We start from the raw sequence: 14,577 nt of genomic DNA, 5'->3' as shown, positions 1-14,577 counted from the left end.
CCTGAAAGTTCTCCTCCAGTTTGTTCACTATCCTAACTTGGAAACATCGCCGATCCTTCAATATCACTGACTTAAAACCCTGAAACTAACTAACCTCTTTCCCTTAATTTGGAGAGTTACAGAATTGTTACAATTCAGAAAGCGTTCTCATGCCCCTTGGATGCTGCCTGACCTGCTGTGCTTTTCTAGCACCACACTCTTGACTCTGATCTCCAGCATCTGCAGTCCTCATTTTCACCCACAATTCAGAAAGGCAATGTCCTGCCTTTTCCCCATTACCCAGCATATTGTGTCTGTTTAAATAAATGTCCTATTTCCTCTCCAGTGTCTCAATTGAACCTGCCTCCATCACAATTTCAGGCAGTGCATTCCAGACGCAAACCTCTCTCTGTGATAAAGATTTTCTATGATTTACATTTGCTTGTTTTGCAAACCATTGTCAAACTGTTCCCCTTGTTTGTTCCTCTGTTTATTAGTGGGAACAGTTTCTCCCTTTCCACTCTGTTCAGACCACTCATGAATCTCTCCTCAGCCTTCTCCTCTCCAAGGAGAACAGTCCCAACTTCTCCAATCTACCCTCCTTGCTAAAGTTTCTGTTACCATTCCTGGATTTATTCTTGTAAATATCTTCTGAACTCTCTCTCCAGTGCATTCACATCATTCCTATAATGTGGTGCCCACAACTGTACACAATACACAAGTTGAGGTCTAACATGTACCTTGTACAAGTTGAAATCACTTCTTTGCTGCTGTACTCTAAGCTGGAATGGGACTATTTGGCGCCACCCTTTTGGCGCCAATCATTTGGCCCCACCATTTTAGCTCTAAACTGTTTTGGCGCTCATTACTTTGGCGCTGAGCTGTTTTGGCACCAATTCAAAATAAAAAATGTCTTGTAGACCACGTAAGAAATTAGTTTTTATTGCATTATAAGAAATCTAATTTTTTTTTATTCATTATTTTTAACCTATTCATTATAAAACTGAATTTCTAAATTTTGCTACATTTATCAAACACATATAGATAACCATCGTGTGAAAATTTTGGTTCGTCTCTCTTGCTTAGAATGTTTTCAACCATTTCTGCTAGGAGCTGTACAAGAAAATACAAAGAAAATTGCATTACAGCTGTCACGGGATCCATTACTTCTTCATGAAAAGACTCGATTCCTCTGTGGAATTTTACCTGATTATATTATATTGTATAAGATTAAGCTTAACAACAATGATGCTATTAACTCGTTAAGTGTCATGGGATCCGTCTACTTCTTCATGAAAAGACTCGATTCCTCTGTGGAATTTTACCTGATTATATTATATTGTATAAGATTAAGCTTAACAGCAATGATGCTATTAACTCGTTAAGTGTCATGGGATCTGTCTACTTCTTCATGAAAAGACTCAATTCTTCTGTGGAATTTTACCTGATTATATTAGATTGTAGCAACAATGATACTATTAACTCTTTATTGTATTTTAGCCTAGCAACAATTAAGTATAACTATGACTATGTGGCAACTGCTCTCTACCAGCTACTTATCAGCTACTTATTGTTTTCTCAGCTAATTAAGTGTTTAACGCGACCTTTAAACAATGCTGACCGAGGCACAGTTTGAGATTCCAGTTCTTTAAACAAATGATGTAATTGCTTAACTTAGACTGTAAGGGATATAAAAGCAGAGCTAAAACAGACAGAACTCACTCTTGTCTTGAAACACAGACAATGAGTCACCCAACCATCCTCTGAACCACCAGGCTTGCAGAAAAGACACATTTGTGCAAAATACGGACCGATCGGATGAAACATACGGACGGCTAAGAGCTTGCTGAAATACGCCTGCCTAAAAGATTCTCGGTTGAGGCACTGCATTCTAGCCTGAAGAAGATACAATCTGAACCAACTAGCTGATACACGCTAGTCTATGAAGATCCCATTTGGGACACTCAGGTATTAAGCTCTGCTTTTATCCTAGGTATCTTTTAAGAACATTCAAAAAGGCTGTAACGATTGTGATTAACTGAAAACATCTGATTGTGAGTATTCAACTTATTATATTGATAAATTTCTATTATATTTTACACCACACACTTCGTATTCGCCGAACCTTTATTTGATAAGATATGTTTACCTTTGTGTTGGTATGTTAAGTCTAGAACTTAGCTGAGAAGGCATTAGGATTGACTTAAAGTGAATCCCTCTCACTCCTAGGTGAAAGGATAAACTGAAGGGACCTAGAGACCTGCGATAAACCCAGCCGAGTTTGTAGCTATCAGGACCATACAGTCAATAGGGACCACTGGTAAACTTGACAGGTAACGGCCTCAGGTATATGCCCGAGGTACTGTAGTTTAATCCGGTAGTAACCCATACCTATTGAGGATATCCACCTGAATAACATAACACAGCTTTCCAATGTGAAGACAGTAGGGCTTAAGTATCATCAAGGCAGTAGATGACTATTAACAATTGTTAAATGAGAAAATGATTACAAAACGAGATTTGAATCTACAGCGGGTCATTACAGCTTTGACTATCAACTCTTACTAGTTGAGAAAATTACATCGGGTCGTTGGTTATCCTCTCTTTAACCAAACAAGACTTTTTTAAAATTCTGAATTGGCGCCAAAACAGCTCAGTGCCAAACTAATGAGTGCCAAAACAGTCTAGAGCCAAAACATCGGGGCCAAAAGATCAGCACTAAAAGGGTGGTGCCAAAACGAACCTGACCCACTCTAAGCACCTGTTAATGAAACCTATGACACTGTATGCTCTATTAACTGCTCCTCACTGGTCCTGCCACCTTCAGTGCTCCTGTACATACTTCTATCCTTTATTTTATCTCTCCATGTTCTTTGCACCAAAGTGTGTATGTGAGCCAACACATATATCTCATACTTCTCCTCATTGTACCTCATCTGCCAATATTCCATCTTATTCTGAACTTAACACTTACCAAAACCTGAATTAACCCATTGGAGTGATTTAGGGCTGCCTTCTATTAGATTAGATTAGACTTACAGTGTGGAAACAGGCCCCTCACTCCTGTCTCCCAGCTGGAAGCATCATCTCTACGAATTTTAAAGACCTTAGATTAGATTACTTAGTGTGGAAGCAGGCCCTTCGGCCCAACAAGTCCACACCGACCCGCCGAAGCACAACCCACCCATACCCCTACATTTACCCCTTACCTAACACTACGGGCAATTTAGCATAGCCAATTCACCTGACCCGCACATCTTTGGACTGTGGGAGGAAACCAGAGCACCCAGAGGAAACCCACACAGACACGGGGAGAACGTGCAAACTCCACACAGTCAGTCGCCTGAGTCGGGAATTGAACGCGGGTCTCAGGCGCTGTGAGGCAGCAGTGCTAACCACTGTGCCACCGTGCCGCCCTCAATCAGGTCATTCCTTCGCCTCCTTATTCTAAAGCTAACAAAAACATTCTCTCTCTCTCTCTCTCTCTCTCTGTATCTTTCTCTCTCTCTCTCTCTCTTTCTCCACAGACACTGCCAGCATTTTCTGGTTTCTTTTCGTCCTCAGCCAGCTTTTTTCTTGGAGAAAGGAAACCCAGCCTTTTTATTTTGTTTCCCCTGGCAGTCATATTGTCCTAGTTCTGGAATCGTCCTTTGTAAATTCTGCACCCAGTTTAAAGTCTTATTTCATATCCAGACTGCATTCTGTTCCATTTTAATGTATTTGATAATGGTGAGCCCGTATCATTTTTACATCATGAACTGATCCTTGGGAATAAAACTGAGTGCCTTGCTGGGGCTATTTGAAATGGCAGTTAATTGTCAACCACATCAATATCTGGGTAGAATGATAGATTTAGTTGGACTGAAGGGTCTATTTCCATGCTGTATAATTCTATGACTGTTTGTGACTGTGATATTAGTGAACCCAGTAGATTTGTGTAATAATTGACAGTGGTTGCAGGAAGATGCTTTTTTATTCTACGTTTTTGTTGAATTCTAATGTCACCGCCTGACATGGTGGGTTGGAATGACATGTCCCCCATGAGCATGAGCTGGGGTGGGGTCTGGATTATCAGGCCAGTGACATTTCCAGTACACCGCCACCTCTGCTGTTTCAGTGATGAGACCAGTTTTCCAAATGTGTTCAGGGCACCACACAGCTGTAACAACACCATTACCTTTTGTTCCCAATTCCCATTGGAACAACCATCAACATCCCACTCGCATTCCAAAGCACTTGCTGCACCTGACCCCTGACATTTTTTTGTGACCCACGTTCCAGGATTCATCCGCGAGAGCATTAAAACTTTGACTGAAAAGGTATTTGCTTCATCCTGAAGCTTCAAGGTGATATGAAGTTGTTTTTTAAAATGAGGATTAAAAGTACGCATATTCTGTGGGAATTTGAACAGGGAGAGAGTGTGAGCTGCCCAGGCTGTTTGTTGCAACACAGTAGTAGGAGATTTCCACCTCAAATCCATAAGGAACAGTGATAGTTTGACCAGATAATGTCAGATTGGAAACATTCCCTTCGGAAATCTTGAACCAGTTAAATCTGTGAACTGCTGGATTCCCATCACTGGAACAGATTAAAGAAATGGTCTTTCCTTTTCCTGTTGTCATCCTGACCGATGTGTTGTGAGGAGGTAAATACAAAATTATCAACATATTAAATAGTGGGATAAAATCAAGAGTCTGATGTAATACTCCCCACTTGCCCTGGATGGGTGCAGCTCCAACAACACTCAAGAAACTCAACACCATCCAGGACAAAGCATCCTGCTTGATTGGCATCACATCTATAAGTATCCACTCCCTCAATCATCGACACTCAGTAGCAGCAGTGCGTACCATCTACAAGATACATTGCTGAAATTCACCACGGCTCCTTAGACAGCCCCTTCCAAACCCATGACCCCTTCCATCTAGAAGGACAGGAGCACAGATACGTGGGAACAACACCCCCTGCAAGTTCCCATCTGAGGTACTCACCATCTTGACTTAGGAATATATCATCTGTTGTCACTGGGTCAAAATCCTGGAATGCCTTTCCTAAGGGATTGTGGGTCTGCCTACAACACATGGACTGCAGCGGTTCAAGGAGGCAGCTCACCCCCCAACTTCTCAAGTGGTAGTAAATACTGGTCCAGCTAGCTTTACCCACATTATGTAAATAACTATGCAAGAGAATAAGGTGTAACCACCAGATATGGATAGCAATTGAAAATAATAATGAGCTGCAGACAACTTCAAGTTTAGCATGTGTATAAACTGTGCTGGTCCCTGACCCGCAGATAATTTTACACCGAATTACAACAAAACTACAACACAGGAACATCTCTCTCCTCTCCACACCGGTGTTTCTGGCCCACGCCAGCCTGTTTCCAACCTCTTCAGCATCTGCCATCCCTATCACCATCTCCTTCTCTCCATTTCTCCATCATCTGTTAATCAAACTTCTCCCACTCAAATACATTGAAATAATTCACCCCAACGCTCCCCTTAGGAGTGAGTCCTTCCACTCTACACTCCCTGCTGGAGCGAGGCCGCATTCTCCTGCCTCCAAACTCCCTGTGGGAGCGTGTACCACATTCTCCCCACCCCCACTCCCTATGGGAGCGAGTACCATATTTCCCTCCAGCCAACTCCCTTTCGGAATGAATCCCACATTTTCACCCCCTGACCACTTTTGAGGGAAAGATGTTTCTTCTGAATTGCATTTGGATTTTTTAGGGAGTGCATTCTATGATCGGCCCCCTGCCCCCACAACTGGAAACATCTTCTCTATGTTTCCCCGATAGAAAACCCTTTCAGAATTTTAAGCACCTTCGATCAGGTCACCCATCGGCTTCATCAAGAGCAAAGAGCCTCAGATTGTTTAGTCTCTCCTGATGGCTATAACCTCTCAGTTCTGGCATCATCCATTGTAGATCCTATTTGCACCTTGAGCAATACCTGATTTAATACAAGATCAATACAATCTCAATCACAGGCAGCAATATGTTACCAATAACTTACATTTCACACTCAAGGTGACCGAGTTGAACACTCGATGGTTCGTTTGAGGGTAGACACATGTACAGTGGACAATTTGATTGTGATGCCTGTATGAAGGGTTAAAAGTCAGCACTGTGGAAATCTCGTCCACGCTCTCTATGGTGTCACTCACTGAGGAAGACAGCAGTTGACTCCAGGTCAGTTTGGGAGGGTTATCAGGGCACGTGTGGAGGGCTTTGCAGATGATGTGTGCCAGTGTCCCTTCCTGTATATCCCCTGGGAGTAACATCTTGGGACGGTCAGGAACATCTGTAAAATGGGAAGAGCCAGATGTTAGCATCCATTGGAAGGATGTTGGGGTTGGTTCTATGGTATTCCTTCAGAATTCAGAATCTTAAAAACTCAAGGACTTTCAGCCCATTCACTCTGTGCTGGCTTGCTCTGTAGAGCAATTCAGTTAGTCCCATTCTCCTGGTCTCTTCCTGTCATTCTATGAGTTTATTTCGCTCAAGCATCCATCCAATTTTCTTTTGAAATCACTGACAATAACCCCTTCCATTCCACCTTCAGCTCTGCCATTCAGTATAATCATGGCTGATCACCCAGCTCATCCCCTGTTCCTCATTTTCTCCCCCTTACCTTTTGATCCTTTTAGCCATTATTATCATATCTGACACCTTCTTGGAAACATTCCATGTTTTGGCCTCAACTACTCTCTGTGATAGAGAATTACACAGACTCTCCACTCTCTGGGTGAAGGCATTTCTCCTCATCTCAGTCCTAAATACCTTATCCTGCATGCTTAGATTGCCACCTTTTGATTGTGTACTACCCTGGTCATTGGGAACATCCTTCCTGTGTTTAGCCTGTCTAGTCCCATCAGAATTTTAAAATTTTCTTTGATATCCCCTCACCTCTCCACCTCATTCTTCCAAACTCCTGTCTTTCCTCACAAACCGCCCTCTGTATCTCTTCCATAGAAGCTTCAATCTGTCTCCCCTAGTCCTTGTATCATCAGTGACCCGCTACACAGTGATTCTCCTCTCTAGATTTTCCTCTCTAGCTTGTTCTGGGGTCGTCTTTTCTCCAGTCTTCTGCTGCACAAAATTCTTATAAACAGGTACCTTTCAGAGAGATATTCTGCTAGCAGTCTGTGTTTGTTGGTGCTCTTTGCCACTCTCCTCCTAACTGTTCAAGATGTCTGATTTTATACCCCAAAACATTGGATCACTTGGTTTGATGTCATTAAAAACAGTAAAAATCAACTTTGATCAGATTTTGGTATCTAGGGCATAATGTAAACTGGCCGAATTTGAATTTGTTTTGTACCATGGTAACACAGTATCAGCTGTTTGTGTCAACCACATGTTACATTTTTAAATCTTCCAGCACACTCTGCGCCTCTCTAAGTTCGTGCCAGCTCCCACTCTTGTCTTAAAGGTACAGTTCAGACCTACACCTTCATAACAATGGAAACAGCTTTCTTTTGTTTCCCTGATGTAAACCTGTCCTCAATCTGGGCCACCTTGGTCAGACTGCCCCCAGTCTCCTTCACTGTGAGGGGAACAGCTCTAGCTTCTTCACCTGAAACCTGTCACGAAAATCCCTGCTCCCAGGAACCATTCGGTCAATCTCTCCAGCATCATTTCCAGAGCCTTTGCATCTTTGTTGTAGTGACTGGGAGCTCAGGTCAGTACTGAACTGGAGCTTGAACCATCCACTTCTAACCGTGCAGCAATTTCTCCCTACACTCACCTCAAGTTCAGGTTCAAAGCAGAAGGGACCCATGTACTGTTTCAACTACTTTATTAGTATAATCTTTCAAAATGGGTACCTCTGTCCGTCCAACTACACTTGATAAATTGTTTGTTGTCTGTTCTTTCTTTGTTAGTCCTGTCAGAGTACGTCACTCCACACTTCTCAGCACTGAACTGTACCTGCCATTTCTCTGCCCAGATCACTGCTCTCTTGCACAGCTGTCCCTGAATCTCTCTTCCTGATGACCAACCATGGTGGCAAGGTCTGTCTGATTTTCAAAACTTCAAATTCAGTTCCACTGAATGGTGAAAATGTTCAAACAGCAATAGTCTCTCCTCTTCTGAGTCCTTCCACACTGACCTCCTCTGATTCACAAGCAGTGATATGGTAAATGTGGGAGACAATATAACTGGCAATTATTAGACTCATCTACCGACCTGTCAATAATACAGAAAACCCTCAGTACTTACCCTCCAACAGTGCGGCACTCTCTCAACACTGACCTTCCCACAGTGCAGTGCTCCCTCTGCATTGACCCTCCAACAGTGCTGCATTCCCTTCGCATTGACCCTTTGACAGTGCGGCATACCCTCAGCATTGACCCTCCGACAGTGCTGCACTCCCTCAGCTCTGACCCTCTGACAGTGTGGTGCACGCTCAGCTCTGACCCTCTGACAGTGTGGTGCACGCTCAGCTCGACCCTCTGACAGTGTGGTGCTCCCTCAGCATTGACCCTCTGACAGTGCTGCACTCCCTCAGCACTGACCCTCCAACAATGCAGCAGTCCCTCAGCACTGACCATCTGACAGTATGGCATTCCGCCAGCACTGACCCTCCAATAGTGCTGCATTTTCACTGTACTGGCCCTCTGACAGTGCGGCACTATATCAGTAGTGACCATCTGACAGTACAGCACCCTGTGATCAAATCAGTGAGATATCTCCTGCAATGAGACTGAACACACAACTTTCAGTCTGATCCATACCCCAATAGACTGTTACAGGGATTGGGGCTTACCTAGAACCTGTAGCTGGATTGGTTTTGTGAAGGTGTGATCATCAAACCCCTCCACATCCACATAAAAGTAATAGTTGTCACTGTCTTCAGGTCTGAGGTTATCAATCTTCAAGGAGCAATCCTTTTGCTCCAAGTCCCCAATTATATCTGTGCGTCCAACAAAGGTGGACATCCTATAATTGGGATCTTTGCTGTAGGCGATAGTGTATTTCCATGAGTACCAGTACTTAAACCAAGCTCCGTGCACGGCCTTGTAAGTGTGGGACGGAAAGTCAAATATACAAGGTATAACCACACATGACCCACTGATGGCCTTTCGATCTGAAGTTGTCATTGTCCATTCTTCTGTCGCCACATCTGAGTAAGAGAGACAGAGAAATAGGGAGAGGTACAAGGCATTACACAACCAATTGTCATTGAATTAGGAGACAGAGTACAGAGGAGGCTAACATGGATAACAGCACATTAATGCGAATGAACATCTGAATCTGGAACAGAAGTTGGTCATTCAGCCCCTTGATCCTGTTTCACCATTCAATAAGGTCATGCCTGATCTGTTTATGTTTAGAATTCCACACTCCCATCTATCTCCAATAACCGCTGATTCCCTAGCCCAACAAGAATCTAACTCTGCCTTAAAAGTATTTACAATTCCCACTTCCACCATTGCCTGAGGCAATGAGTTCCAAAGTCACATACATGTTCTGTTTTAAAATGGCAAATTTAACACAGAACCATAAAAGTGAATAAAATCCCCAAGACCTGATCTAGTGTATCCCAGGGTGCTGTGGGAAGTTAGGGAGGAATTTGCAGTGCTCTTTTGGAAATACTTGTATCATCTATAGCTACGGGTGAGGTGCAGGGTGACTGGACAATGGCTAATGATGTGCCATTGTTTAAGCAAGGCTGCAAGGAAAAGCCTGGAAACTATAGACTTGTGGGTGGTGGGTAAGTTGTTGGAGATGATTTTGAAAGTTAGGATTTAGATGTATTTGGAGAGGCAAGGAATGATTAAGGACAGACAGCATGATTTTGTGTGAGGAAAATCGTGTCTCACCCACTTGATTGAGTTTTTGAGGAAGTAACAAAGAAATTGATGAGGGCAGAGCAATAGACATTGCTTATTTGGACTTAGTAAAGCCTTTGACAAGTTGATAGACTAATTAGTAAAGTTGGATCACATGAGATTCAGGGTGAGTTTGCCAATGGGAAAGAAAATCGGCTTAACAGCAGGAGATAGAGTGGTGGTGGACGGTTGTTTTTTGGGCTGGAGGTCTGAGACCTGTGGTGTTCCATAGGGATTGGTGTTGGATCCCCTTATGTATGTCATAGATGAGAATATAAAAGGCATGGTTAGTAAGTTTGTGATGACACCAAAGCTGGTGGCATCATTAATAGTGAAGATGGCTGTCTAAGATTCCAAAGTGATCCTGATTGATTGAGTCAATGGTCTGAAGAGTGATAGATGGAGTTTAATTGGATAGATATGAGGTATTGCATTTTGGTAAAACCAACAAGGGCAAGTGTCATACAGTAATTGTAGGGCCTTGGGTAGAATTGTAGAACAGAGGGACCTACAGGTTCAGATGCATAATTCTTTGAAGCTTGCATCACATGTAGTTAAGAAGATGTATGCTATGCTTGCCTTCATTGCTCAGACTTTGAGTATAGGAGTTGGGAATTCATGTTGAGGTTGTAAAGGACATTGGTGAGGCCTTTTCTGGAGTACTGTGTGCCATTCTGGCTGCCTTGTTATAAGAACATCAGAAATAGTAGCAGGAGTAGGCCATCTCCACAGTTCAGTAAGATCATAGTTGATCTTTTCGTGGACTTAGCTCCCCGTATTCGCCTGCTCACTAGAATCCTTAATTCCTTTACTGTTCAACAATCTAAGTTTTCCTTAAAAAATATTCAATGAGGCAGCCACAACTTCTTCACTGGGCAGGGAATTCCACAGATTTCGGTGAAAAAGTTCCTCCTCAATGCAATCCTAAATTGGCTCCCCCTTACTTTGAGGCTATGCCCCTTGTTCTGGTTACACTCACCAGTGGACTCAACCTCCCTGCTTCTTTCCTATCTATTCCTTTCATAGTTTTATATCTTTCTAAACTCCAATGAGCATAGTCCCGGTCTACTCAATTTCTCCTCATAAGCCAACCCTCTTAATTCCGAAATCAACCTAGTGAACCTCCTCAGCACCACCCTTCAGTGCCAGTACATGCTTTCTCAAATAATGAGATCAAAGCTGTACACAGTACTCCAGGTGTGGCCTAATCAGCACACTATACAGCTGCAGCACAGACTCTCTATTTTAAACTCTATTTGTCTAGCAGTGAAGGGCCATATTCTATTCACCAGCTTCTTCATGATTCATGCAGAAGACACCCAAGCCCCTCTGCACAGGAGCATGCTGCAATTTTTTACCATTTAAATAATAGTCCATTTTGTTGTTATTCCTACCAAAATGGATGGCCTTTACCAACATTGTACTCATTGACCAGAGCCTTGTCCACTCATTTGTCCATAACCCACTGCAGCGTTTCAGTGTCCTCTGTGCACTTTGCTCAATTACTTATCTTAGTGTCACCTGCGAACTTTGACACACTACACTTGATCTCCAACTCTAAATCATCTTTGTAAATTGTAAACAATTGAGGTCTCGACACTGATCTCTGACGCATACCGCTAGCCACTGATCTCCAATCAGAAAAAAAAATCCATTTATCTGGGGAAGAATATTATTCAGCTGAAGAAGGTTCAGAAAGGATTTACCAGGATGTTGCTAGGAATGGAAGAGAGCAGCTGGATAGCCTGGCACTTTTATCACTGGAGTGTAGGAAGTTGAGGGATGATCTTAAAGAGGTTTGCAAAATCAAGAGGTATATAGATAAAGTGAATGTCACGTGTCTTTACCCAATGGTGGAACATTTCAAGAATAGGTGGCATATTTTTAAGGGGTGAGGCTAAAAATTTAAAAAAGACGTGGGGGCAAATTTTTACACAAAGAGCGGTCTGTATGTGAAATGAACTTCCAGAGGAAGTGTGGTTGCAGGTTCAGTTACAACATTTAAAAGACATTTGGATAATTACATGAATAAGAAATGTTTGGAGGGGCATGAGCCAAATGCAGGCAATTGGGACTGGATTAGTTTGGGATAATAGCCAGCATGGACCAGTTAGACCAAAGGGTTTGTTTCCCTGCTGTGTGACTCTAAAAGGATACATCCTTGCCACATCCAATTTGAAAAGACCTTTCAGGATCTAATAAAATGCCGGTCTTTTGAGCCGAGTGAAAAGTGTTTATTCAGACTTAATTAGCAGTGTTTGGTATGCTTTCCTTTATTGGTCAGAGCATTGAGTACAGGAGTTGGGAGGTCATGTTGCCTCTGTACAGGACATTGGTTAGGCCACCGTTGGAATATTGCATGCAATTCTGGTCTCCTTCCTAATGGAAGGATGTTGTGAAACTTGAAAGGGTTCAGAAAAGATTTACAAGGATGTTGTCAGGGTTGGAGGATTTGAGCTACAGGGAGTGGTTGAATAGGCTGGGACTGTTTTCCCTAGAGCATCGGAGGTTGAGGTGTGACCTTATAGAGGTTTACAAAATCATGAAGGGCATGGATAGGATAAACAGACAGGGAATGGAGAAATCCAGAATTAGAGGGCATAGGTTTAGGTTGAGAGGGGAAAGATATAAAAGAGACCTACAAGGCAATTTTTTCACACAGCAGGTAGTGTGTGTATGGAATGGGCTGCCAGAGGAAGTGGTGGAGGAGGATTGTACAATTGCAACATTTAAAAGGCATCTGGATAGGTTATGAAAAGGAAATGTTTAGAGGGATATGGGCTGGGTGGTGGCAGGTGGGACTAGATTTGTTTGGGATGTCTGATCGGCATGGACGCATTTGACCAAAGGGTCCGTTTCCGTGCTATACATCTCTATGACTCGAAAGCAGATTAAAGGGTGTCAGCCTCTGGAAGAGGCACTGTTTAGAAAAAAATCAAAATTGAAATCAACAAAATTCAAAACAGTGTTTTTTTTTTGGATTTGAAGAATGGAATGCACTAGTATAGACAGTCTGCAGTAAGGCTATGGACTCTGTCTTTACGTACTTAATGAGAAGGCAAACACAATATCAGATTTTATTGAAAAAGAGATGGAGTGCAACCATTTTGCAACAGTTGTATAGGACACTGATTGCTGCATACCTCACTGACATGCTTGATCTTGCTATTTAAGGACAGACAGAAATCTGTCTGGGGGGTTGGGTGGGGGGAGGGTGTCAGTCACCAGAGGGAGACAGATTGGAGAGAATCAGGAAAAGAATGGGAGGGGGGAGGGAGAGGAGGAGAATTGTTTTTTTTGACTCAACAAGTTTTTGTGCTCTGAGTTCCTTTGTCTGAAAGGAAGTGGGAGTACATTCAGTAGGAACCTTTGAAAACAGTGGTGTCAGTGAAATACTGTAGGGGGAAGAGATTGCAGGGACAGTGCAAGGTGGGGAGGGTGGTAAGCATGGGAAGACTGAAGCTAAGTGGAGAGATCTTTCAAAGAGCCAGCCAGGCATGATGGCCTGAATCATGTCCGTTTGGAGAGATTAGGTAATAATTGCTTCATACCTGACAGCAATCTGAGAGTTATCAATACCACAGCCATTCTTCCCATCTTCAGTTCCTCACCTAAACAAAAAAAAGAGACATTTTAATAAAATACTTCATCAAAGCACATCAACCAGTGTTCAAGTACACATTTTACAGAGTTAAAGTTTCGAGTTATCACTGTCTCTTTCTTCTGTCACTCCCTCTGTCTGTCTTTCTGTCTCTCCCCTTTCGATTGCTGTTCTTTCTCTGTCTCTTTCATCTCTCTCTCTTCCATGGTTTCTGTTTTTTCCAATTTCTTTCTGTCTCCACTCACTTTCTCTGCCTCTCTCTAGTTCCTTCTCTATCTTGGTTTTCTGTCTCTGTTTTCTCCCGCTGTCTGTATCTCTTCCACCGTTTCTTTGGTTCTTCTTCTCTTTTGTAATCTGTAGCCCTCAAATAGTCTCTCACTAGCTCTCTCCCTCACAATTTGTGTCTCTGTTAGACTTAAACCCACTTCTGTCTCTGACTTACTGTGTCCAACTTGCTTTGTCTCCTGTTCTCTTTTGATTTTGCTCTTTCTCTCTTTTGCTCCTCCTGCATCAGATTACAGCCAGGTTGAGACTTGACCTCAAAGCTCAGGTTGAGATCCTCCAGTATTAGGAAGAACTGCCGTGTGGTCAGAGGTTCAGTAATGAGGGCGAACCACACTATCGGAGGATCAGTGCTGAAGGGGTACCACACTGTCAGAGAGTGCCGCAGTATTGGAGGATCAGTGCTGAGGCAGTGCCTAGATATTGACATAACTAATAACTTGAATACTGCTCTCAGAGTATTTTCTCCAGAAATGGGTGGCAGTTTCGTTTCCTGAGAAACCAGCTGATGAAACTAGTTTTTGAATAATGTGAGCTTGATTGAGGAACGGGCTGTTTTTGGAGACATTACTTTTAATGGAGTAGCGCAGCTAGCAGAATTGAGGATGATTTCCAAATCGTGATTTGAACATGCTTGTTAGTACAATGACTAAGAATCGCTCAGTAGTCACTGAGGAACTTCATCTTGTTCATAATATTACACAATCGGCAACCAGCCATCCTCATTTGATCTAACCTCCTTGGTAATGTGGTCTCCTCCAATTTCTCCTGCACAGCAAATATTTCTCCCGAGGCCCAGGAGCAATACTGGGAACATTTCTCTCAGTTGCTGAGCTCAGAGCCTCTGGAGGCAGGTAACACGGGATATTGCTCTTCCT

The 14,577-nt window shown here is 42.9% G+C and overlaps 1 protein-coding gene across 1 annotated transcript in view; it reads right to left on the bottom strand.

Annotated features, from left to right (window-relative positions):
- The window catches only part of LOC132833957 (Schwann cell myelin protein-like), a 28,932-nt gene extending 14,872 nt beyond the window's left edge, over window positions 1–14,060 (bottom strand). Inside the window, exons 1-4 of the mRNA XM_060852655.1 lie at window positions 13,860–14,060; window positions 13,368–13,427; window positions 8,751–9,107; window positions 5,997–6,284 (exon numbers count right to left, since the gene is read on the bottom strand). Coding sequence (XP_060708638.1) covers window positions 5,997–6,284; window positions 8,751–9,107; window positions 13,368–13,413 — 691 coding nt within the window. The 5' untranslated portion in view covers window positions 13,414–13,427; window positions 13,860–14,060. The remainder of the gene's footprint in view (window positions 1–5,996; window positions 6,285–8,750; window positions 9,108–13,367; window positions 13,428–13,859) is intronic.
- Between the last annotated feature and the right edge of the window lie 517 nt (window positions 14,061–14,577).

The sequence above is a fragment of the Hemiscyllium ocellatum genome, chromosome 38 (genome assembly GCF_020745735.1).
Source record: "Hemiscyllium ocellatum isolate sHemOce1 chromosome 38, sHemOce1.pat.X.cur, whole genome shotgun sequence".
In the NCBI taxonomy this organism is placed as follows: Eukaryota; Metazoa; Chordata; class Chondrichthyes; order Orectolobiformes; family Hemiscylliidae; genus Hemiscyllium; species Hemiscyllium ocellatum.
The sequence above is the reverse complement of the archived record's forward strand: the minus strand, read 5'-3'. Positions and strand labels throughout refer to the sequence as shown.